At 38.7% G+C, this 27,006-nt stretch overlaps 1 protein-coding gene across 2 annotated transcripts; it reads left to right on the top strand.

Moving 5' to 3' along the window:
* Positions 1-1,424: 1,424 nt before the first annotated feature.
* LOC144663372 (fibronectin type-III domain-containing protein 3A-like) lies at positions 1,425-25,436 on the top strand. 2 transcript variants are annotated; one of them, XR_013572603.1, is made up of 28 exons: positions 1,425-2,360; positions 2,807-2,836; positions 6,283-6,326; positions 7,468-7,598; positions 8,095-8,154; positions 8,684-8,822; positions 9,320-9,501; positions 11,304-11,431; positions 11,664-11,707; positions 11,981-12,067; positions 12,661-12,736; positions 13,610-13,672; positions 13,765-13,830; positions 14,917-15,035; positions 15,639-15,750; positions 16,718-16,789; positions 17,355-17,458; positions 18,002-18,115; positions 18,596-18,667; positions 18,826-18,903; positions 19,034-19,126; positions 19,884-20,089; positions 20,393-20,437; positions 20,674-20,844; positions 21,538-21,704; positions 22,325-22,458; positions 23,591-24,194; positions 24,302-25,436. XR_013572603.1 is itself a non-coding variant. In XM_078524289.1 (27 exons), the coding sequence occupies exons 1-27, from the start codon at positions 1,844-1,846 to the stop codon at positions 23,933-23,935; spliced, it is 3,399 nt and encodes a 1,132-aa protein (XP_078380415.1). In that variant the 5' UTR covers positions 1,425-1,843; the 3' UTR covers positions 23,936-25,436. The 2 variants fall into 2 exon arrangements, 1 of the variants encoding a protein (XP_078380415.1); XM_078524289.1 differs by having other exon boundaries at positions 23,591-25,436.
* Positions 25,437-27,006: the final 1,570 nt, after the last annotated feature.

The raw sequence follows: 27,006 nt of genomic DNA, 5'->3' as shown, positions 1-27,006 counted from the left end.
GGGTTCTTTCTACGACATCACGGAACACTGAATGATAAGACGTTTTAATCAGAGTTACAGATAAAGAAACGGGGGTTTTGCTCCTTTAAGTACTTTATCTAGAAATGTCCAATATAGCAGCGGTTACAGGTCAGTTGCATTAAATTGGAAAGAATTATAAGTACAGCAAGAAAAATTATAAGTACAGCAAAATAAAAAAAAAAAATCAAGAGTCCGGCCTGATTTCTGCAGTTTTTGTGCGCGTTTAAAAGTAAGCGCGCGTGGTGCCTGGTTCTCTGCGCTCCCCTCTTTTTCATTTTTCTGTGTTTTCGCCCGTTTCCCGTCCCATTGAAGGACTTAGGAGGGGAGAGCACTCGGCAACGTTTCCCCGCACTGGTCCGAATCCTCGCAGCTTTAGCTTTTGTCCGTTGTTGTAACAAAAGTAACGTTAGTGTAAGTGTTATGAGGGACGACTGAGATAACGGCCTTGACGCAAGCATAAGTGCAAGGCGAGCACAAGCACAAGGATCAAAATGTTTTGTACTTGGCATCGGAAGTGGACAAATGGTGGAAGCCAGGTATTTCCCTCACTCAAATTGATGGGAGCAGTTATTCCACGCCAAATGATCGACCAACCAAGGGGGGGGGGGGGGGGGGGGGGGGGGGGGGGGGGGGGAAAAAAAAAAAACGCCCCCCCCCCAAAAGGGAAGGAAACCACCCCCCCCCCCCCCCCTTTGAAAACCCGGAACCGCCCCTGCCAAGGGGTTTAATTTACCTTAAAAATTCTCGCATGACTATTTTTATTTTCAATGTTCCCCGTCTTCCCAGTCTGAACTTTTCTTCGTTAATTGTCTTCCGGACTTTCTTTGATGTTTTATAACGCCCCCCAAACGCCCCAAAAACTTCCCCAAAAACTTTTGCAGCCCCAAAATGCCAAAAATGGCAATTGCATATCAAAAATATGCTCTCTTGTTTAATAATTCAGTTCCTTATAATTCCTAGCCTACGAAAAGACGCGTGTTACAGTATTTCCTGCCTGGATGGCTTTGCGCACTTATTATAATATTGAATCAGAAGTACATAATCTACGTACTTCTGATTGAATCCCTGATTATTCTCAATTTTATTTCTTTAGTGGTTGATTTCAACTTGAGGGACTTTATAAAAATGTTTGACCTATGTTAAGAAAAATATCCCACATAGACGGCATGTTAGCCGAGCTATTAAATTGTGATTAAATTAAAAATAAACTGAAAATGAAACTGTACTATTTAAAACATCAGTGTCAATATTTTTTTTTAGGATTGGCAAGGAAATGGCACTTGAATAGTGTAAATTGGATTAGAAGTTCTTTTGAGGTGACTGGGGTCAAAAATATTCAGAAAGGAATTCTCAAAACGGGAAAAAATAAATTTAGAAACAAACAATTTCCAATATGCGGTTACTGTTCTGTTTTGGTTCCGGTTTTCTACCCTCCCACGCCTCCCCCACAGAATTCTTTGTTCGTTGAAGAATTCGTTGTGGTCAGCGGATGTTAAGTGCGAGGAAAACAAAAAAAGACTACGTGGAAGTTAATGGTGGGAAGCAGCTGTTAGCTTGAAAATTTACGCTAAAACACCGCTTTTCCTTTTCCTTGGGATTACCAGACTAGTGGCACTAGTTAATTTGACATTCGAGATCGGTGTCTTCTTGTTATGAGGGATTTTAGACTCTTCAGTCGCGCCAAAACAGCGTCGAGTTGAAAGGTGCTTTTGAGATTTTCACGCGGTGTCCGAAGTCATATCTTGTGGACTGTGAAGACGAAATAGTTTTATTTAGCGATTGCCTTTGAGCACAGGGCTTTAAGAGTGTATTCTATGTTGTAATGTCGGCAGATTTGAACAAAATGCCCCCACAAGAAGAAGCAGGGGGATGTAAGATCGAGCTACGGACTTCGTCTGGCACGGTCATTTGTTTGAATTTCTCTGAAAAGGACCAAGTGCTTCCGAAGATTGTTCGACTGGTCGACCCAGACACTGATCATGCGGTGGTGTTTCGGTCGGAAGATGGAGTCTATCACGAGTTAGATTCGGATTCTGCTTCGAACTTGCAGGAATTTCAACACATCAACCACTGTCTCCACTGTAACTGCAGCGATGGAAACGAACAATCTCAAAACGCGAATGCCGACGTCCGAAAAAACGATGAGCGCTTAGAAAAACAGCGGGAAAAACTACAGAAGAAACTCCGGGAAAGAAAGGCCAGCAACAAAGAAGACGAAAATTGTAATGGCCATTGCCATCAGGTCATTCAACTGCCGATTCAAGGGCTAAAACAATATGTACGAGTTAATTCAGCCGGCTGTATGAATGGGGAGAGCAAAACGAACCCTTCTAAAGACGGTAATTACAGCATGAATTGTAATCCTTATGTTTTCGCTTTAATTGTTAGATAAAGTATACAACATTCTTTGATAGTAGCTAATTTGAAAAGCAGAACACGCTTTACGGCTTACAAACTTCTGATTTCAGATCTGGTTTGGTTTATTTCTTTTAGAATTTTTTCTTGAAATACGCGACGTTTGTTCTAGTCGGTGGCTTGATGCTAAATATAATTCTTGTCATTTCGTGAATTTTTATTATTGTTTGAGTTTGGGGAATTTCTTTTTGCCTCTAAGCTTTTTTTTGTCGCTTCTCGATTGCTATTTTTGTCGTAGTCTAGTCGACTGAAATGACAAAAATAGAAGCACAGGAAATATATTAAAAATGAAAACCTTGCTATTACCAGTGAAGCTAATAGCTGACAGAAAGGGCTAATATATATTTCTTCTTTTTTTTCTCTGGAACAGATCCTCCATTGGACTCAAAGCCAGATAAAGGTATTTATTATAAACGTGCTTCTGTTTTTAATATTTTTGGTATTAATTTCTTTTCATCTTTGTTAACAAACAGCTTTTTAAGTTACAAATGTTCATGGTAAAGTAGTCCCACAAGTACTTAGCTTGTAACCTGTGCTATGGTTGACATGCCACTCTGTGGAGTGAGGAAATTAATAAACAGGAATTCCTTTTGTTCTGTATATGTATAATTAAAAATATCTTGGGGGAGTTTTAGAGAAATCTGAAAAGGGAACAAGAAGTTTTCCAGACATCCATTTTTATTTGTAGTTTCATAACCACATACTTCCTATGAAGTAAAAAAAATATTTAGACTACTGACAGTAAAGATAGAAGTTTTTATAGAAGGCTAAAAATTTTAACCCGATTCTTGTGTGAAATATGTTTTATAAGTAGAAATATTATTGTTTTCCTTTTTATGGATACACGCAAACAAAAATAGAGAAACTCTAGATACCTCGTGTTTATAAAATTATTTTTAATAGATTTTCTTTTTTTTGCTACATATACAATTTATTCTCATTTTAGACTTTTTAATTAGCTAGATTATCATTAAAATTGAAACATCATCTAATGGGATTAAGTTGCATTGGCTTTTATAATAGTTCTATCTGACACATACTTTTTGCTGTTTATTTTGTAAAAAATATTCTGGATTTCTTTTCAATACATAACCATTATATTGATCCAAGAAAGAGAAAGGTGAAGTTGCGAAAAATGTGCAATACCAGTACACCAACTCTTGACAATTGATAAAAGGAAACTCCCACTGCTAAATAATGTATTTATTTTTTTAGTCATTTTCAAATTTACTGATCCCAATGGGTTCCCTTTTTTTAAGCGATGACATAGTCAACGCTTTATGTCCTGGGCTGTCGAGTGGTTCTGTTTCGCGCGACCGACAGACTGAATAGGACTGGGGACTAACTACCTGTAGGAATAAATAAGACATGGACAGAGATCAATTTTTGCACAAGAAGAAATCGCCGCAAAGAACACAAAGCAAAATACTCCTGGAAAGTTAAAAAGGAAAAATACAAAATATAAACAAAACAGACAAATTATATTTGACCAGCTCTGATAGATTCAGTTTACAGACATCATGTGGGGGGTTTCATTAAATTTTGAAGTAGGAAGGCATCCAAAAGAGTCTGGAGAGTTAGGCAGGTAGAAAAGAAGAATTGAAGTAAAATTTCCCCCTGGCAATACTTAGCGGGGGGGGGGGGGGGCAGTTCCCCCCATCAGGAAAACTAAGAATACTAAAAAAAAAAAAAAACTACATGTAAACTAAAAAAACCCACTTGCCCCAAAGAGAAAAACTTGCCCATCGCTTCATCGCTTCTGCATGCACTGCATGTTGTTTATTGAAAAGTGACAATGAGATGCTTTGGCTCGTAATTTGTTTCCTGTTGGGCTAATCTCTGATTTAACCACAGGGACATGTTTGAGAATACAGGGAGATAACATGGAATTGTCACCACAGGGGAAGATTGGAGATTATGTGCGATTGGCTGTGTCCTTTAGGGAAATTTAAACCAAGGGATTTTGCCTATTCTCTCATTTCTACTTAATTCTACTTTTTACAACCCCTCTTGTTCAGGGGGGGGGGGGTTGTTTGTCCCCCCGGGGGCGGGCCGGGGGTTTGTTTTTTTTAATTTCTCTCCCAGGGAACCCAGGGGGGAAAAACCACAAAAACGAAACCGAAACCCGCAGGCCCAGCCGAACAGACTTTCCCTTACCTTACCTTGTTCATGAGATCAAACTCCAGGGAAAGTCCACAATATACATTGTATTATAGACAGTTATCTATTTAGCAAGTAGAGAGCTGTACCACTGAATTCTTAGAATCTTGCTCACTGATTACAGTATGCCCCAAATGAAAGTTTCTGCCTTTTACATCTTGAGAGAAATGGGACACATCTTGAGAGAAACAAAATACATTTGTTTAAATGCAAATTAATTAAATTTGATTAAATGCTGGGTCTCAAATAAATGCTGGGTATCTAAGGTGGAGTTTTAAATAAACTCTTCTTGAAAGCAATAAGCTGTACATATAATAGAAAGATATACGTGTCATCTTTTAAAAATAATGAATTAAAACCCTTGCTTAAATAAAAAGTCGCCAGGCTCGAATAACCTGCAGGAGTTGAATACTTTAAACGTCTGGTCCTCTAGGCTACATGTAAGTTTGAAATAATTCCCAGGGATTTTTAATCAAGAAAATATGGCAAAGGAAATGAATATAAATTATTATACGTAGAAATTTGTGATTTATAATTGCTTGCTATTTTTTGAAAACAATTAGCTGATTTATTTTGAGAACAATGCTTTGGCACGCTTATTATGACCAGACTCTAGTTTGTTGTTTTTTACAAACAATATCCATTTGTTGGATATTTTCTTTTTGGAAAAATAATACCCAAAGGCAAGCCTCTGTAAGGGAGAAGAATAGTGTTTGTTAATGACTATACAAATAAAATTCCAGATGCGTTGATATGATACCATAGTGATACCAGCTTCAGGATACAGGCTGCTTCAAATTGTGAAATGTGATATACATCCTATCAAAATGTGTTATAAGAATTAAATAAATTGTATGAAATGCAGCGGCCTCAAATGGATTTTAAAGAAAGTTATAATAAAATAAGAACATTTCAGTGTCAAATCAATCCAGAGGACTTTTTTATTTTCAGAAATATTTTAATTATTTTCTGGTTGTTAAAGCCAGGTTTTACTAAAATCAATAGCATCTTTTTTCAAGTTGGATTTTGGGAAATGAAATAATTAAAACGTGAAATTTTCCCTATCAGTCGGAATATTTTTTCACATCCTTATCTGTTAGGGTTTTTCTTTTGCCTTTACACCCCTTAACACTTGAAGTCATGATATATATTATATTTGCTGACTTAGTTTTAATTATCATCACAAAGAGAAACTTATAAATAATAATTTTGAAAAAGAAATGTTACTGTGTAGTGTATCTAGTAATATGATTGTGTATTTTACAAGAAAGCATTTTCTAGCAATTTGATTAAATTGCAACATGTTGCTGTGATCTTGTCATTTAATATTTTCACATGTAGTTTGTTAGTCCAGTTGGGAAAAAATACGAATGAAACATTATCTTAACTGATCGTGAGCTACATTTGCATGTTTTAAAATAATATCATAATATACACCGATATTTAGCGGCCCGTGCATCGGCGCCCCGGGTCGGGTATCGTCTCGGACGGACATTGCACTCCTCGCTCTCCCTAATTGACATACTGTACCATGCTGGCCTCCCCGGTCTTTCGTCATGTGCTCCGCCGTCCATCAGGTATACATGACTTGTGTCATGCTTTAAATTACTAAATATGCGTACCGCTTACAGTAGTTACTTTGAGTATTTTATTTAGAGGCTTCTTTCTTTTTCATTCATTCTAAAGGTAAAACTATGTCTGAGGAGCTGAAGATTCACAAAGCACCTGAGGTAAAAGTTAACACTGCAGAATTAATTTACTTTTCTCTGTATAATTCCAATTTGCATAAGCCTGATAATCTCACACTTGAGAACATTTTATAATTTTATTGAGAAAGATGCAATGAGCAATGGGACAAAGAAAAAATCTGACGTTCCAAACAGCGGGTGGTTGCTCTATCCACTGAGCTACAAAAAGACTCATGCTGAACAAGGCCATTTACTAGGTTCATATGTGACATGCGTCCAGCATACTGCTAGGATCAGCAATGTGGACAGTGTACTGTATGAAGATAAATAAAGTAGGACAGTAAATTTCAAGCTCGGTGGTGAAATGACAAATATGTAGCTCTCATCAGGCCTGTCCCAGTTTTTTCTTTGCCCCACCACTCTTATTTAACTGCCAACTAATACATCAAACTCGAAAAACAGTGTTTTGTTGGGATATCCAAACACTGAAAGGAGAGTTGAAAATATGGAACAGGGTGGAGTACGTCGTATTTTTGACAACAATTGAGGTGATTGGATAGCCGATGAAACACTGTCTCCAGTGTTTGATGTATCTTCTCAATTGAAACAAAAACTACAGATCAGTAAATGGAGAAATACAGTCGCTTGCATCTAAGCGTGAACATTGCCACCGAAACATGATCTACATGTAATTGGGTATTATATGTGGCATGATATGTCATCAAACGTTGAAGTTTGGCACACCGTAACGGCAACTTTCGTGCCGAAAGTTCAACACATTCTGGTTTCGAAATGGCGGAAAGATTGGATATGAAGACTTCTTCCAAAATATTGATCCTGATCTGTGTCAATATGCATTTGCAGGTTCACTTGAATCACTTCTGGTGTAAAGTTTGCCTGTACTCAGTGTTTTTAGTGAGAATTTTGAGTGCAAAGGGCCTTTACGGTCTGCTTAACTTCAACGTTTGATGACGAATCATGCCAAGTTTAATACCCAATTAGATCATATTTTGGCAGCGAGTGTTTATGCTTAGATGCAAGCGACAGTAAAACCCTAAATGTTTATGCTAATTAAGGCCGGGTATCCAAACCTCCTTCACATTTATTTTATAGTATGTAGGTCTGTATGTTGACTACTATACGTTAACAATATACAAAATAAACTTTTTTACTTTTCTTTTAGATTGAAGTTTTAAACTGCTCAACAGTGAAGGTGTCATGGGCTGGACAAGTTAGTAACAACAGTCATCTAACTGGATGCAGCTTTGATCTACAAATGTTCTCCAAAACATCACCTTATACCTCAATTTACAGGTAAACTTAAGACTCTTGCTGTAGTTTCATATGTTTCATATATTGTGCTAATTTACATGGTAAGATATGATCAAATGCGCATCACAAGTGTTTAAATACCGTATTTATTCGTTTAGCGCCCTGGGCCTTATTTTTTTGGGCCTTGAGAGTGGGCGCTTCGAGGTGGGCACTTTTCGGCTGGGCGCTACACCATCGTTCGCTTATTTGCGAGAAAAAAACAGACGTGGAGTCCAACGAATACTGAAAAGTCTGTTGCTGGTCCGGTGTCTCGGTGTCTTCGATTCTCCTGTCATTCCCCTCTCGTCACGTCAATTTTTAGCGGGTGGGGTGGGCGCTTCGGGCTGGGCGCTTCTTCCAACCTACAGGGTGGGCGCTTATTCGGGTGGGCGCTATTCGGGTGGGCGCTTAATCGAATAAATATGGTACTATCCAAGTACATGTATCCCAAATGAGCTAAAAATTATATTATATTAATTTAATTTATACATTTTTGTAGTGGTTCAGATATGGAGTTTATAATTAAAGAACTCAGGCCTGGAACTCAGTATAAGTTCAGGTAAGGCCTTAGTTTGTTACTTTTCACCACTGTGGCCCAGGTTTGATTCCCAGACTGGCGTCCAATGTTGGTTGAGTTTGTTGATGGTTCTCATCGTTGCTCTGGGGTTTTTCTCCTGACCAGTTCTCTGGTTTTCCTTCCTCGACAAAAGCCAACACCTTTTTTAAATACCAATTTGATCAGGGAACAGTGAATGAAGAGCCATGCACTCTGTAGGATTGACACTGCAATTTCCCATTTTATTTATCCCATTTTACTAATACCTTTAAAAACCTAAAAACATATAAATTTGCTGATGGGGATTGCTCTGGTGTCTTCATTGGTCTGTATTGGCCAAAACAAAACATTTTGATTAGAATTTTTCCTGTGAGTTTGTACACTAAACAGCTGTTGCAAGGCATTGATTCTTTACTCAATTATGTAGTTGAGTTCAAAATAATGTACACTGTATTAGCAAACCAGGATTACTTTTCACAGTCAATCAAGAGCTTTTTATTCAAATGCATGTGTTGCGTCAATTGTTTGATAGATTACAAGCTAAGAAGGATGATGAAGAAGGAGAATTTTCTCCAGAGGTTACTTGTGACATGCCATGTTCTGTGCCATCCACACCTGCTCAACCTCATCTCGGAAACAAGACAAAAACCAGCTTCACTCTCAAGTGGACGGTTAGTTTTTTTTAGTTTAAAATTTGTTCTTGCTACAATGCATCTTCAAAACTCATAGTATCAATTTTCATTTCTGACTGCCAGACTGGTGTTTCAGAATTTTTAATCCCTTAGATCTCATCACCTACATGACTTGATATGCTTGACATTTGAAAATTATATCTTGACACTGCAGCATTTGTGAACAATAACCTCCATATCAGACAGTCAGTAGTTCATGGATTGTTGGCTGCATGCCTGAGGTCTGACCAACAGTCTAGCAAAAGCCCACCAACATTTGGCCACTCTTCCCTGAAACCCGACTTCTACCTATTTTCAAAACAACTGTCAAAATCTGCCCTCCTAAGCTCACAGGTCCCTTGGCCTATACTTGCTTAATATAATTAATCAACAATAATTATTTAGAAGTGTACCAAAAACAAAAATAAATCCATACTTTGGTTTCTCAGTTGGCCAGTGGAAAAGTAAACTAACCTTTGTTATATCTTAATTCTCAGGCTCCATCAGATAATGGCTCTCCGATCACATTATACAGACTGGAATGGAATAAAGGTGAAAAGGGTGGTCCATACACAGAGGTGTACTGTGGGCCTCAGAGACAGTTTAAACTGACACATAAGCTGCCTCCTGCAACACCATGTGCATTCAGACTGCAGGCTGTGAATAGCATAGGAGCTAGGTGGGTATCATATACTGTAACTCATATATAAAGCAGTTTACATGCACACCAGGCATTTTAATTTTTTAGTGCAGAATGCACTTTTGTGATGGTTTGGTGGGCTGTCATCTGCTAAACCCCTAACGCGCTAATGTGTAAACTTTTAATCACCAATTAATTAATTATTATCAATTAATTAATTATTCCTTGTGGAGGGGGTGGGGGTGGGGAGCACCTGACCGTACCCCTAGGTAAAACCTGGAGCACATCTACGTTACTTTCATATGAAGATCTCAAACGTATATATTTGTTTCAGAAAACCCTTTGCTCTCCTTGTGGTACTACTCGACGTTCTAGGGCAACGTTCTTTACGCCAAACGCATGCGCAGTTTAGTCTACGTTTTTTGCTGGAACTCTCATGAACATCACTTGTATTGCGTGTTTGTGGTAGGATTCCTGCAGACTTCGTGGCGCCAAGTGAAAACCGCAAATTAATTAAATTAGATTTTTAGACTTTCATAGCGCTTTCGTAATGTAGGAAGGTAAAAACTTGCACCGGGATTTTCGGCGTGAAACTCCTCATAACCAGGAAACAGATATCCTAGCTGTACTGCGTTTTAAAAACCTTTCGAAAGAGATGTTTTTTGACTAGATTTGCTCTTTACTTTTTGAGAAACGTCTTTCGTGCAGTTTAAACCGCAACTTAATTAAATTAAAGTGAAATAATTGGCTTAATTATTGAAAGGAAGACAAATGCCATCGATGTCGCCGTGAAACAAAAAAAGAGACAAACGAACAAAGGGTCACGTTACGGCATTTTCAAGGAAAACAACAAAAGTATCTTGTTACAAACGAACAGAAATATCGTGTTACGTTTGCAAAGATTAGCGTAGCAAAAACTCGGGAAGGAATACAAGTGGTGTTTCAACATCTAATTGCAAGTAAAATAACGCAAATAAACACGAACATAAAACAATACTTTCAATTGTCGACTCCATTGCATTCTGCACTGTCCTTTGATTTAACATTGACAATAAAAGTTGATAGTTACTTGTGAAATAGTTTTTGGCTAGTCTGATTGAAGGTTTTATCCAGTCAACGGGCTCTTCAGGGACCTTTCTGCTTGCCAAACGTGTCGAGTAGGCACATGCGTGTTGTTCGACAAGTTTGCCAAAACAGAAAGGTCTCCGAAGAGTCCCTTGGCCGGGAAGAAAAACTGCATCAGAATAGCCACAAACTATGTAATTTTACAATTTCTTTTTAATACCACAATGTATTTTGGATGTAAAACCAAGACGGCAAGTCAAAAGAACAATTAACCACAAAGTAATGGAGGGATCATATTTTAACTTAACTGTACCACAAGCGACCCCACTTTCTGTATGTTTAACATACTATAACTGTAAATGACAAGAAAGATGAAATGTTCACTTGTCACGAGTGTCGGACAAAGAAAAGTCTGAGTCCAAACAGGAATAAAACACATGGCCTTCCAGATACCAGTTGAGCACTAAATGACATTGTTCTTAACACTTCCCAAAAATTTTGACTGCTGGAAGATACCCGAATTGTTTTCCCTACCTCAGAAAAGCCCTTTGTTGTACTACAGCGTACCTCGAGCCTTATCTTCTGAGGGTACCTCCTTCCCAAAGGGAACTAAATGCCCTTCACTTCCTAGGGTTGGTATCAACCATCCCGATGGTTTCCTCTTGCCTTTCACCCTTATATCTCTTTCACATTAATAACACATTTACTTGTTTATCACTTTGTGAAAAGTTACATATATTATTATTTGTTTCTGTTTTTTTTTATCATCATTGCAGTAAATTTAGCAAAGAGTTGAAGTGCGTAACCAGTGCAGGAGCACCATCTGCTCCCACACCTCCCAATTTAGACAAGGCTGGCGTCAACTTCATTAGTCTCTCTTGGAGTAAACCAGAGTCCAAAGGAGGTAAATGTCGTGATGCACTGTATGAGTAGTAAAACTTCTACACAAGTCATGTGCATGAAGAACTTTGCTTATATTCTACAGAAACTTGCCTAAGTTTTAGACTGTGTGGATCACTCACTGTGCTGGATTAAGCAGAATTTTGAACTAGTCTTGTCTTTATTTTTTGTTTTAATCAATAAATTTCAATCATAAAAATGCAGTATTGATGTCAGTTATTGATATGTTTTTCTAGCTGAGATCTCAGAGTATCTATTGGAGATGGAAGATGATACTACGGTAAGTAACAGATCTCTTTTAACTCACTTCCCTGACTAGCTAGTGTACTCTCGTAGTCAACAGTAAATTCCAGTAAGATTACATGCACACGTAGATGTTGATGATCACACCAAGGTTCGGGTAATGTTCCTGCTTTGAATGTTTAGAATGGACTTAATTGCTGGGGGTGCAAAAGGGGTTGATGTGTTAAATGTGTTAAAAAATTCTGTTCTATAAAAAATAATGCTTTGTTGTAACCATCCATTTTTTTTCTGATGATCTTTAACATTTCAGGGCTATGGTTTCCGTGTGGTTTATCGGGGGATAGAAAACGCTTGCATAATTGAAAAGCTACAGAGAAATACTTGCTACAAATTTAGGGTAAGTGTGGCTGGTAAATAAATCTCATCAAAACAAAAGAATGTTGTTGATTATTGTAGTTGTACATGTGTATTATAGGTCATTATGCATCCTTTGCTCGTCAGAGGTTTAATTAAAGGCCAGACAGCATACAGTTGGCTAGTTGTGAACACAGTCTCTTGCAAATATATAAAGAGATGCTGATTCAGTTCTGAACATGTTTGTGCAACCACCAGATCTTGCCCTCATGCGGAGGCTAAATGAACTCCTTAAGGTAGAAAACGAGCAGCCCCCCTTTTGTCTTGGTCAGTCCCTTTTTCTTTTACCAAGGGGGGGGGGGAGTGGGGGGTGCTGAGTTGCAGAATCAAATGGATTTCGTGCTCTTAACTCTTCAACTTCCTCAACATGGCTAACCTTGTTAGTTCCGTTATCTCAGAGTCGAAAATTTTCATTTTGCTGTTTCTCCCCAATAAAATGCCTGAAATTGTCACTAGCCATTTTGGCAAGTGAAAGCCCGAAACCTACAAGCCACAACTATATTTCTATCACTAACCCTGGACTCAAATAATTTTATGTGCTACATGTGATGCTGATTTATTGTGTTCTGGTGATAGCTACTGGCTTCTAATCCACAAGGAAAGAGCAAGTGGAGCGACACTGTCATGTTTGACACATGTCCTGAGAGACCAGGTAAGAACTTTATTAAAGCCAATCCTAAAAGCGAAGCTCCCCGGTAAATTCTTACTTTGCCCTTTATGTAGTAGATAAAATATGAGTGGGAGATCTGTATGGGCGTTTACAATGACAAGCCGATAGGCGAGTCATTGTAAACGGCCATACAGATCGGACGCGAATATTTTATTCTACTTGTGAAATGAAAACAATAAATTGAATGCAAAGTATTGTTATGCGAATCAGTACAGATCTGTATCAAAAGTTAATGAATACTAATTAGCTGAGCAGGAGTTTGTATCAAAAGTTAATTCTATTGTTTAATTTGTATTGGGGTTTACAGTCGTGTACATGTGATCTGAATATGGTACTGGGATTGGTTTGCACCTGCATGAATATTTGATGAATTTTACAATTATGTATATGAATTCACTTACCATAGACAGAAAAAAAAATAGCACTTGAGCCCACGATCCAATAGAAAAACCATTTTCCAGTCAGCGGTCAACTTTAAAAAACACATGACCTCAATGAGTTATACACCTGAGCCCACGATATGGTCATGTGATACTGGTCAGCGGGCACGTTGTATTGACAGCTGTCAATTGACCATGACGTGGATGCCCAGTATCAAAGAGGTTTGGGTTAATCTATTTCTGCAGTGGGCGACGTACGTACGTATGTACGTTTGCGAGCCATGTCGCTAGCCGTGATGACCATGAAAACTCAAGTTCATGGTTTTCCTATTTCTGTGGTTATGGGGCTCCGTCCTGCGGTCCTTGGGCTGCTGTGGAGCTCCGCTATAAAATTGGTAAATTATTTTGGGGCTGTCTCCTGAGGTGATATATGAAACCAGGTACATGTAACTTTTTAATTTTATTTATCTCATAGGTCAGCCATCTTGTCCTCTGCTTGAAGGAAAAGTTCGCTCTTCAGGATTCACTGTTTCATGGGGTAATTAAAACAAGATAATTACACCTAACAATAACTGGTAAATCCCCTTTTTCACACAAATGTGCAACATTAATTTTTTTTTTTGCCTTTAGCCCCACCATCAGATACAGGAGGATCAGAGATCACAGCTCATATATTAGAGGCAGATGATGGCAAAGGTACTGAACTGCTACATTTACTAGTAAAGCCCTAGCCAAACGGAGTCGCAAGTAGATGCAAGTTTTCAACTTCCGTCTACTTGCGACTCCGTTTGCGTGCATTTGCGTTGACTTGCGATGACTTGCATTCACTTTGGTCGAGATCAAAATTGATAATTTGTACGCAAGTCAAGTTTTTCACCGTTTGGCCACCCAATGGAAGTCAACGCAAGTCTTGCTGTTTACTTCAAGTACTGAATTGCAGCGCACGCAGTAGCATTGAAATAGCTTTTTTTGACAACTTGTGTGCACTTGCACGCAAGTTCAACTTGCGCCTACTTGTGTTCACTTGCGTTACCTTTTGGCCAGGGCTTAAGAAATAATACTCACAGAAACTGCAGACTACTAACTAAAAGCAAGGGTTCAAGAAGTTACGATTCCTATGTACACTTCTAAGTAGCACCATCATCGACAACATTTATGCCATTATTTAATGTACAAAATTGCCGTCAAATTGAAAGAAACCTCAAAATAAGACACCAAAGAAGAAATAAAGACTGAAAATAGACAGATGGCTACGACTGACATTACAAAAATAATCTTGAAAAGATGAGCCATTTTTTCTAGATGCACAGTCCATTAGGATTGGTGTAATTGGAACTGTAAAATGTCACAAGGCTTTAGAGGGAATGGTCAAGACCTGAAAAGCACTTTTAAGAAACAATCATTTCTCGAACCTCCCAATAACTCAAACAAAAAACTCGTTTTCATGTACGTTGGATTTTCTTCACTCAATCAAACACGGCAATTTTACCCTGATTTCTTGATCTCTTGATTTCTCCAACCAATTTTCGTTTTTCTTGGACGTTCGAAGAATTGAGGATTTCACTGAGTAATATTTTGTGATCAGAAAAAGTAGGCCTCCAGCTGATGGAAGAGAAAAATGTTATGTCAAGGAGAACCAATTTCTCATAGCAAGAACATAGAAAATGTATCATAACTAGTAAGAAGAATTTCAAAGCTGATAGTGTGACTGAGCGTGTTATATTCAGTATTCAGATAAATTTATTTTTATTTATTTATTTACTTATATTTTTTATTTTGAAGGTGGACAGTTTAAAGAGGTGTACAGAGGACTGGAATGTGAATACACGTTTACTGGCTTATCTCCTGGACATTTGTACAGAATCCGCTTTGCAGCAGTTAGCGACGGCGGTATCAGTGAGGTGAGCTTGCAGACTTTGATTAGAGCAGCATGGCATATCTATGTTTTTATGGTAACGTGACAAAAATTGAAGTACTCCAAAGTGGTTATGCGATGTTTGAGGAAACTCCATCAATGCTTCTACAGTCTAGCCTTCAATAAACTGACACCTCCAGAAGAAGAAAAATCTAATACTCAGGAGAGGTGTTTACTCAAGACGAGTTAAAAATGTACATGTACTGTTTTTGTGCGGTGGACCACACTGACTGTCCACGTAGGAAAGGAATCCAGTTTTTCCATGGGAGGTTATTTATTTTAAGACATTCTACATCTACATGAAGTGTTTTTTTTAAAGGGCCACAACCAAGTATTTACTTAGGAAAAGTGCCCAGTTACCAGACGTTTTTTTTAAAAAAAAAAATTTTGCATTTTATTTGTGACCATACCCTTAGCTACAAACTGTTTGTGTAGACTTTGGAGACGTGAATACCCTCGTGTACATATCTAAGAATTGTCTGTTAGACATGAAGATTTTTCTGCATAAAAAATGAAAAAGATGAAATAACAGCACTTGGTTATCCATCTTTGCTAGCAGTTCATATTTTGTCTGTCTTCTATATTTCAGTGGTCCAAGGTGACAAAGATCAGGACATTACCAGTGGTACCTGGCCAAGCCAATCCACCAGTCTTATCCAAAACTCACAAACCTCAGCCAAACACTCTTGATCTTCGCTGGGGTAAGCTTAACCCTTTACCCCCTAAAGCAAATGGCCTTTTTTCGTGAATTAAAAAGTATAAACCAGATATCTTTGTATGAGACACCATTTGAAAGGTGTTGATCAGTAAATTGCATAAAATACTTAAGCAAATAAAAAGAATGTTATAGCTTTAAAAGAAATGAGTTAAAACGTTGAAAAGAAAAATATTCAAAAAGTTGTTTATCTCCGTAAATTTTAGGTATACCTCTAAACTATATCTTATTGTGCAGCTCTCAGTGTAGTGGTTAATTTCAGTTATGTTGCATACCACAAATGTATCAGGCAAAAAAGTTTCAAAAGTTATAGGGGTGGTCAATCAAGTCACAAATAGGGGGAGGTACAATTTTATGCTTTCAAAATGCAGATCTTGCCAAGACAATTTTTGTGCCAAAATTTCAAATCAATTGAACAAATATTGACCAAGTTATGACATTATGTGCCATTTGGCACTCTTAGGGGTTAAAGGGTTAAAGCAACACCTTGAACATACGTAATTGAATATCTGAATATACCCAAATTTATAGTTAGGAGTTGTGCTTATTTGCTCACTGGTCTTGTGGTCAGTACAAAAGCGTAATATTAGTTCGGCAAATATGGACTTTAAAATGCCACCAGGTTTCAAAGCTACTTGGTATCTGTACCATGTATTCAGCTTTTTACTGGGTCACAGCAGCTTGCTTAAAACATCGCTTGTTGTACAAAAAAAATTCTCATGGCATATTGAGACAAATTCAGCGAATTTTAGTTGAGTTGACCTATAAACATGTACAGAGAGGAGGAGGGAACAACATGTAGTTTGACCGGTGAAAACGTATTTAAACGGGTATTACGTTTGAAGTTTGTCTCAGTAACAAGTTTAAATGACGTTTGCATCTTCTTTAAAGCTCTCGTGGAATAATCACAACGCCAGTGATTGACTATTTTTGGATTTTTGTTTTTCTGGCAGATCCACCCAGCTATGATGGAGGTGCTGTGATCTCAGGCTACATCATTGAAATGGAGACTCCTGGATCAAAGGGTGAGAACATCAGTTTGCTACTGTGCATTGCTAGGTCAGGAATTCTAGCAATCAAACTTCGCATGAGAACTCTTAAGCCCGGGCCAAACGAGGATGAGAGTTGATGAGAGTTAACTCTCCTGACAGTTTTCGTCAACTCTCATTGACCATCATCAACTCAGGCCAAAGGAGAACAAGAGTATGCCAAACTCTCATCGACTCTCATGAAAAGTTTGAGCACGTTCAAAGTTGATGAGAGCGCATGAGAGTCGATGAGAGTGCTAAGAGTTCCATGCCAAACGAGAGCGAGAGTTTGAACTTTCATCAAGTCTCATCCTTGTTTGGCCCGGGCTTTAAGGGGCGGTACGATTTTGCCTACGATTATCGCATGCGACACACTTACGCCATGACTACAACACGAATCGTGTTGTATAAATCAACCAACCACATCCTTACGACAGACGCGCGCATGTGTAAATGGACCTAGGTCGGCTGCAGTGTAGCCTACATGTGGTTATGTGACTTCCACCCAGGTACAATGCAAGTAACTACATGAAATTAAAAGCTGTATTGTGTTTTTTTTTAGAGTTCAGAGAGATGTACCATCTCGTGGATAATGTGTGTACTGTATCGGGCCTTCTTCCTGGACGGACTTACTCGTTTAGAGTAAAAGCAAGAAATGAGGCTGGGGTAAGAGATGATCACTTAGAGTTGAACCCGTTATTTACTCAGGAGCACGTTCACCCAACGAGGAAATTCAGTCAAAAGTCTTGGAATGTCGTTGTACTGTTTTCCCGTATTGTTTAGGGACTTTTACAAGGATATTTTTAAAAACTTGTGTAAATGTTTTCGAATTTTCTAGCTGAAATTTTAAAGTGGAATAAACTAGAAACTTTAAGGAAACAAAAACTTATTACCTGAACTTGCGAGCTGTTATTGCCTTCCGAAAATCCTGGCTGGCGTTTTACCGTGCCCAAAACAACATTTTTACCTCTCCGACCGAAAACAACAGCATATTTCCCATATCACGAAAGTTAGAGGCGACATTTTACTAACGGATATCTGAAGGGATTGCAGGCCTTCGGAACAAGTATTCCACCAAGTTATCCGTTAGGTGCCCCTGTCCACTGTACTACTCTTATCCCGATGTCTATCTGTTTAGTAAGTACGCCCTGAGCCCGTTACATGAAGTACCGCCAGTACTCATTGCCATCTGCTAACTCTCTTTCACAGGTGGGCAAGGTATCCACCGTGTCGCACATCACTACAGCCCCAGGCCCCCCTGATGCTCCAAGAGCGCCTGACACTTTGTGCCGCTCAGCTGCTGCTATCATAGTCTCCTGGGAGGTGAGTAAACTTTCAGAGTGAATAAGACAACACATAACTTGACGATTATTTTACAGCCAAGTTGTATTGGATTTAACCAACTTGAATCGCTTTGATGTTTGATTTTAACTTATCTTGGTGAAAAGCTAACCAATTAAATCAAGTTTAGAACATGTTACTGTGCATTACTGCAAAATCCAACACTGTTTAGTTGTTGGTTGTTTCTTTGTTTTTGTGTAAACTGTTATTCCGGACAATAGGTCAAAACCTGCTGGAAATGTCGTCCAATTCATTTCTTAACTTTAGAAATCCTGCTTTAAAAAAAGCAGATGTAATTTAATCGATTTTCTGAGGTATTTTGTTAATTCTTTCGTCAATATGCAGTGCTGTTGATTTACAACAGAAGCGGTCTTTCTAATGGAGCATCTTGTTATGTTGCGCTTCCGAGTTAAATTCGAGTAATTAGTCTTGGTAACCTTGTTTTCAATATTTCTTTCATAGTGCCCCACAGAGAATGGTACGCCAGTGACAGGCTATACCTTGGAATGGATGGAAGATGGCACGTTCATTGAGGTACTACTGTAAATGAATTCATTCTAGGGACATAGCCTGTCCTAAAAAAGTCTTAAATAGTCGATAAATGTCCTGTAGTGGAAACAAAAAGACCGTTTTGCAGTTTAAATTTACACGATGCTACTGTATTGTCCTGATATATTCGCTTAACCTTCCAGCTGTACAGTGGCCCGGATAAAACTTGTGAAGTCCGCAAAGGAATCAGTCCAGCCAGCTTTTATTACTTCAGAGTTAAGGTTTGTTGTTTTGAACGTTTTTGACGAATATATAATGCACAATATTTTCATTTGTTTCTTTTCGATTGCTTATTTTCCTCTCAGTTTCAGTTTGTTCATGTGTATTTACACGAATTGTAACTCTCCCCAGGCTCTCAGCGCGGTTGGTCCCAGTTCCTGGAGCGCGGTTAGTACTTGTCAAACCCCAGCTGCCTCGCCTTCTGCGGTGACGTCAATAAAAGTGGTAAGTACTGGAGTATAAATAATTACTTTTATACTGAAAAAACAGCCATTCAGAATACAGGAAAGCCGTTGTATATTCGACGGTATTCAACCCAACCTTCCCATCATGCGCTGCGATCATATTCTCGACGAAACTTAAGCCTGGTTTTCACTAGCGACGCAAGCGCAACAGCTCCTATTTTACTGTGAATACGGCTTCGATGCAAGCAAAAGCACAAACACATTGAATTTTGATGCTTACTCTGGAGGTCTTCAGTAGCCTTAGATTAAACTTGGGTATGTGTTTAGTAAACGCTAGTACGGCATCAGTAGACTCGTGACAGATTCACATGAACCTGGACCTAGTAGCCATGCAGTTAAAAACGTATGTTGAAAGTAAATAATTTTCGAAGTTAATATGGTAGGAGGGTAAAAGTAAATTGCAGCTGGCGACTACAAAACTTGGGGAAAGAGGCAAAAAAGGCTTGATAAATGTGCTTAAGGTGGCTCAAAATAGTTTCCTGCCGTTTTCAGCACCTCAACTTTAACGGATCAATACTTCGACTTTATTTCAGTTGAAGCAACAATTATGGTATGAAACATAGTTTAAACAAAGTCTATACATAAGGCCCTGAACCCCATGTTCAGATTTTTTTAAACTTTACCAGTTTGCTTGTTTTAACAGTAAAATACTGCTGTAAAGAAAACAATAGCAGGACTTCGAGAAATACTGTGGTGGTCCTGTAATGAATAGCTTAACGTTATCTTTAACCTTACAGGTCCAGCAGTCATCCTCTCATGTGCGCCTTCGCTGGAGACATCCGGGAAACAATGGTACCGCTATTACGTCATACAACGTGGAAGTGGCCGGCTGTAAGAATATTAGTTTTGACGTAGACACCGGCGAGGGATCTGAAAGCGGGGAAGAAATTTCTGTCATACAGGAGTATGATATCACTGAACTTCAGCCCAACACACTTTACAGGTAGGAAGACTGTTGTGCTGCGGTTGACAAGTGAAATTGCTTAGTGTATGTATTATCAACTTGAAAGTGAAAAGGTAGATTTGTTTTAACATTCCTTCTTCATTGTGAACAAAAACAAAACAAAAAAACCTGATTATACTTCTTCTAGCGCTTGCTGCAATAACGACAGGTATTCTACACTAGCAATTTTTTGTTTAACTCTCTCATTCGGGACATATTGCGACAAACCTTATTTTGCTTAACGTATAAAGACTGAAGAGTTTATTCTTTCCAAGCCTCATCTTTCTTTTGTTTTTCTTTTAGAATACGTGTACAAGCCGTGAACAAAATAGGATGCGGTCCATTTAGGTGAGACTTTTTTCATTATTTTCATTAATGTGTCGCATGTGGTTTAGTTGTTTTCCTGAGATACGGCTTCATTAGATTATTAAACCATTATAAGCTTGGTTTACAGCATTTTGTCTAGTGTGGTATCTGTTCGCCGAATCGATCTCTTCTTCGGTACACTAACTAATTCCCCCTTAAGTTGCCCCAGTGTGCCAGAGCCCTTGTAACCGTGTAAATATTTACATTTCTTTTCGTAGCTCAACCGTGTTCGCGACCACTGGTGACCTGCCTCCTCCAGCTCCCTTGTTGGAACTGGCCACGCCCTCGTACCAGAGTCTGAAACTGAGATGGACGTCCCGTGGTACAAGCGGCAAGACTGGTACCGCTGGCGTGACGTACAAACTTGAAATGCTGGACAAAAATGGAAGGTGAGTAGCGCTATAGATTGGAAGTAGCTCACGCTAGCCGCTGGTGTTGTTGTTCTTGTTGCTTTTGTTGAAAAGAAATCCTTTGCATATGAGCTCATAGAGCAGTTTTAAATTGAGTGTCGTAAAACCAAAAGCAAAGTAATTAGTTGTAATTACTCTGGCCGATCACAAAGGACACAGACAATCCAGTGAACCAATCAAAACTTGAAGCAAATACATGAAGCCAGCACGAAGCGAGGGAAAACGTGCGCGAGCGAGACACGATTTATTTTGGTTTTAGTTCTGATTGGCTGAGATAGTGGTGCGAGATTTTTAAACCAATCACTTTCGACACTCAAGTTAAAACCGCTCTAGTGTCGAAAGTAATTAACGTTTGCTTTGGATTTGCATTGCTTTGCTTTGTGATTGGTTTAAAAAACTCTCGCCACTTTCTCAGCCAATGAGAGGTAAAACCAATGAAAAGTAAAACCAATTCCAATAATGACTTGCTCGCGTTCGTTTTCCCGCGCTTCGTGATGACTACATGCATTTGGAGTCTTGATTGGTTCACTGGATTGTCTGTTGTTTGTGATTTGCCAGAGCAAGAGAATGCTCTGGTTTTGGTTTAACTATACTCAATTGAGAACTACTCTAGAAGGGCAAATCCACTTTTGGCGTCCATACTGACAAGTTTTTTGATGGCCCTTTGTGCAGCTTCGTCACTGCCTTTAATGGTCCTTCCACATCGCACAAGGTTGGAAAACTACACGAGAGGACTGAGTACCAGTTCCGTATCCAGGCGAGTAATGATGCGGGGCCTGGGCCCTTCTCTGATGTCGTGTCCTTTGTGACCACTGCGCAGCCGCCCAATACAGTCAAAGGTGAGTGGTTGGTAAAGCGATAACTCACGAGAAATGTCATTAAAATGGAAAGAAATCCGTAAAAAAAAACCTTGCAGGTGAATCTACTAACCCTTTGACTCCCATTTTCAGGTTCAAACGCAAAGTAATTTCATGCAGTGTAGTAGTCGTATAGCCTGTTCCAGCCGTTCGGTTAGTGTGGAACGGCGCGAAAAAAAAAAAAACAAAAAAAAACAAAAAACAGAAAAAGTAGGGTGGGCTGAGGTGTGGGGAGGGAGGGAACGTCTGTGATCATTTTTTTTTTACAAAAGCTCTTTCTGCCTACTTTCCCTCGCTTCCCCTCCCTAGTCCCCTCCCTATTTTTATGTTCACCGTTTTCATCTTCATCATCGCATTCATTGCGCCGTTCCCCACCAACCGAACGTCTGGAACAGGCTAGTAGTAGTACTGTTTGTTATGATGTAAAAGGTGTTTTCAACTTTTAAGTCTGTAGATGACCCTAGTGTGTTACTGTGTTACTACTGTTGCAAAAAAATGCAGAGATGTTCGAATTGTTACTCTACAACAAGACATTGTTTGGACGTATTTCTTGACAACGGAAAGCATGTTTGAGTAACCAATTTGTGATTGACAACATTCAGGTCTGACGGCAGAGAACACAACGCCTTCTTCACTGAATGTGAGCTGGGACCCTATACAAACTGTGAAGAGAGGAGAACAAATTGAATATTTATTACAGAGACAATGTGTTGGAAAGGACCAAGATTTTGTTCAGGTTAGTGTAGCAGCTCTCGTAATCTTGCAATTCTACTGGTCCTCTTGTGTACCAGTTGCTATGACTTTTTGGGCTTGGGGCTTGGGGCATTGTTCCTGTTGTTTGTTCTATCGTTTTCCCGAAGGGTAGGGGGTTGTTCATGTGAGACCTCGCGAGAACTGCTATTCGACTCGTTAGCTATCTCAAGTGTAAAAGTGTAAAATTCTTTTACTGGTCTTCAAAGCTCTCCATGGGGCATCGCCTTGCTACATTAAAGAGTTACTTTACTATCACACCTCTCGGAGATTTTTAAGATCATCTACACAGCACCTTCAGGCGACCCCTAAAACAAAATTAAAAACATACGAAGAGAGAGCGTTTGCTGTGGCGGCCCCAAGACTGTGGAACACGATCCCACTTGAACTTAGATTAAGTGCTTCTGTTGACATTTTTTAAGAGACATTTAAAAACGTACCTTTTTAAACAGTCTTTTTAATTATTGTATTTTTTAGGTACATTCGAACTTAGATTTGTAAATATCCGTTTTTTAAATTTTTAGAGTTTTTAACTTTTTAACATCATTTTATTTATATTTTTATTGTAAAGCGCCATGGGCAATTAGTGGATTTTGGCGCTATAAAAATACTTTTTATTATTATTATTTTATTAAATAGCCTTGCAGATGCATGTTTTTCGACAAACTTAATATTTGTCTTAGTAAGCATCATGGTTTGGTAACACACACTATTAAGCTATGCTTTTCTTTGCATTTCACGAAAAGCTTGCAAAAACGCGAATGGTATGCAGTGATCACCGTACATTAATTTTAATATTTTACATTTGCAATACACATATCTACTTTCTCTTTGATGATAAATATTCACGTGTTTGATTTTCACGAATCGACGTTTATGCACTTGAAATGTAACGTAGCGTCATGTGTCCCAGTTGGACGATATAAAATGTTATGAAAAGATCTAAAAAGGAACATGTGTTGCACTTTGGGCACAAAGACAGTATAGTTGATAGTCTTTACCATGGTGAATTACGTTTTGACTAAAAGCTAAATTCTCCCAGAAACAATAAAGAAACTATGAAAAACAGGAAGAGAATTTCGTTTTTGATCACATACTTTCTGCTACTTCGTTTTCAGGTTTATCAGGGGCCTAATACAAAGTTCGAGTACAACTCGCTCCCAGCTTCCTCCGAGGTTCGCTTCCGAGTTTGCGCAGTACGACTTATGAACGCTCCCAGCGGGTCCCCAGGCCCCATCAAGGGGGTCTTTTCACCAGTGACGTCAGCGAGGACTATGACACCAAAGAAGAAGAAGATTTCGGAGAGCAGCGCGGACGGTGATCAGCAAGAACCGGAAGTGAAGGAGACCACCAGGGTATCGCTAACAGATAAACAGTGGGCCTTGATTTTCTTTTCAGGGTTCTCCGTGCTGGTTATCGCTGTAATTCTCTTGCTTCCTTCTTTGTTCGGGGTCACGGATTAGTTATCCTATGTACTCCCAAGTGCAACTGTTCAAATTTGAAAAAAAAAATCCCAAATTTCATATGCAGAATATTGAAAAACGCCAGACGAAAAGTGCAGTTCATTAGCTTTCATTTGAATGGTCACACACTAGGGTTTCATCCACAGGACCAGAAGTAAGAACCTAATTGTACAAGATAAAAACAAACACACATGAAAGTACTGCTCAATAGCTTTCATTTGAATGGTCATACACTAGGAATTCATTTACAGAACTAAAAGTTAGACCTTTATTGTACCAGATAAAGAACAAAAACACATGAAAGTACTGCTCAATAGCTTTCATTCGAATGGTCATACACTAAAATTTCATCCATAGAACTAAAAGTTAGAACCACCTTGTATAAGATAAAAAACAAAAACACATGAAACCACAGACTTCAAGTTAGAACTACATTAAGCAGCACAAGTTTTGCTTCTGGGAGTAACGTGGTTAAGTATGTTATACTTGAGGTTTTGACTACTGTCCGAGTTTTAATCTCAAATCTCGACTCGTGATACAAGCCGTTAACATATTAAGTTATAAATATTTTTCGTAGGCAAACAAGTGGGTTGTTAGTTGGTGGGGAGATACCCCTCAAACGTGTTTTAGGAGGGTAATTTATTAATTAGTTTCCATTACAAAAACGGAGAATATTACGATAACATTGGTAATTAATTAGCAACGTCTTTGTTACAAATTGACGTTAGTTTCATCCGTGAAAAAGAAAAAAAGGTAGATATAATGAATCAAGTTTTAGTCACGTTTTGCGGTCACGCAACAAATTTCTTTTGAATAGGATAAGCGTTGCGTGACCATCGTTAGTGGCGTTCGGAAAGAGCCATCGAGCTCCTGACTAAGAGCTATTCTTACTCGTAAATATAATCGGGTGTTAAGTATGCCAAATGACCTTAGTATTGGTTATGAGATATTAATCACCAAACGCAGTAATAATTAACAAGTTTGTCTTTAAACATAAATAGTAACTTAGCGTTTGGTATAGACAGACAAGTTCTAGAACCTCTGTTGCCTAGCAACCTTGTTACCAAGCAACGTCGTAACCAGGAAACGAAAACTGTCGGCCTGAGACGCCATGTTTGGACTATCTGATTAGGACAAAAGATAAACAATTTAGAAAATGTTATGTTTTACGAAGAATATCTCGTGAACCAACCCAGTTTATTCCTAGCTATAGTTTTAGCTCGTTTGCGTTCGAGTTGGAAACATGGTTAGGAAGGCGGGTCTTGAGGAATTCAAGGACATTTTGTTCCAATTTGCCAAACAACCTCAACGTTTCCAAGATTGTTTGCAAGTATGTGGGTCAGGTATTCTGTAGTGAAAGGCAAAGGTGTGAATTGAAAAACTATTACGTCCACATAACAGTCCGTTCTCACAAAAACATCGCGCTATTCCAGATTTCTTGTTGTTCTTCTATTGCCAGTAATGTTGTTTCTAAAAGTATTCCGGGCCGATGACATGATACCGGAATTTGGCTGCTTCTTTGGGCTAAACAGTAAATGCTATTGCGTTTTTTCCTTTTGGGTTCAAACTTACATCATACCAGAATGAGATGCCATACCAGACCGAAAATTGCATTCGGAATGAAAACCGGAATGAAATAACTCGTAGGGGAACAAAATTCCGTCTTGGTATCATGTAAACATATGCAGAGAAATATATGGAGATGAAATGAACTCCTTCTGGAATGAAAGTCATTCCGGTTTCATGTGAACAGGCCCTTAGTCAGTTAAGAAGGTCATTTATGTACCTCTCTTCAAACCTGTGGCCTAATGGCCGTTGTGTTGTTAAGGGGATTTATAAAGGGAGTGTTAAAATGCGCCATGGTTTTAATACCTACCCATTGTGTAGCGCTTTACAGGTCCTCATTGTTTTAAAACACACTTTGGAGGTACATGCCTCCTAGAACTGTTTTTCTTTTCAGTCTTTCAAATTTCTTACTCTACTAAAGATAATTTAGAATTGACAAATCACTGGGTAATTGTTTTAAATTAATAACAAACATAGATAAATTCATCGTCGTACGAAGTGATTTTTTAGGTGCGCTCATGCATCGAGATATAATTTAGTTTAAAAAGTAATTTGTCGGAAAAAGGCATCGATGAATGGTTTAATTCGTGAAGCGTTAGAGTTTATTGAAAATGCAATTCGAAGAAGAGATATATTTATTTTTAAAGATTAATACCCTGTAAAATAATGACTAGTTAAATTGTACAGAGATTGTCGACCTATTTAACGTTATATCCCGCACTTTGGTCTGTGTTAGTTGTAGTACACAATAAACATAACTAGTACTGTTGAGTTGGAATGAAGTGATTCGTGTTGCTGATCAAATTACTATTCGCACTGCATAAATTAGCGACATCGCATATAAGCACTACAAATCAATAGATAATTTCCTCATTGCTGATCCTAACAGTATGCAGGCCGCGTGTCACATATCAACCTAGTAAATGGCCCAGCTCACAAGGAGTCTCCAACCGGTATCTTGGAGGCCATGGGTTCGATTCCCGTCGGGGACTCAGAATTTTTCTTTGTCCCATGCTCGTGTCATTGTTGAAAAATTCATTGTCATTATTTATCACCGAGCTTAAAATTTACCATCTTTATTATTTACAACACACAAATAAAAATTAATTGACATTGTTCAAGCGCGACGGCGGAGGGAACATACCAAGTGCGATTAGTAGCCAGCTGGTTGTTTTGTTGAATATTGTTGGGAGCCAGTTGTGGGTCTATCGTTTGAGGATATCATGGATGGTACAATTTCACCTACCCACCCACCCTCCCATGATATACTTAGTTTGCACTGCGACTCTTGTCGGATAGCCGAATTTTATCCCCAATCTTAAATGCGATGCGATGATTGTTGCAGTGCGGAATAGGATACTTGTTGTATTCTTAAAAAATCGATCAGATTCACCTTTGTTGTAGGGGAATTTGAAACGGTTGATCTGATTGGCTATATTTAAATTCTCTTTCCTAAACATCTAGCCAATCAAATCATGTGCCCCAAAGCCACTTGTTCCTCGTGC

This window comes from Oculina patagonica, chromosome 8 (genome assembly GCF_052425735.1).
Source record: "Oculina patagonica isolate OP01 chromosome 8, crgOcupat, whole genome shotgun sequence".
Taxonomy (NCBI): Eukaryota; Metazoa; Cnidaria; class Anthozoa; order Scleractinia; family Oculinidae; genus Oculina; species Oculina patagonica.
Note: the sequence above shows the minus strand (reverse complement) of the source record. Positions and strands in the feature narration are given on the sequence as shown.

Excerpts from the sequence above, each read along its gene's own strand:
- LOC144663372 (XM_078524289.1), top strand. The coding sequence starts at position 1,844 with ATGTCGGCAGATTTGAACAAAATGCCCCCACAAGAAGAAGCAGGGGGA. Across the intron at positions 18,668-18,825 it reads AAGATGGCACGTTCATTGAG|CTGTACAGTGGCCCGGATAA; the intron begins GTACTACTGTAA and ends TTAACCTTCCAG. Across the intron at positions 19,127-19,883 it reads CGGTGACGTCAATAAAAGTG|GTCCAGCAGTCATCCTCTCA; the intron begins GTAAGTACTGGA and ends TTAACCTTACAG.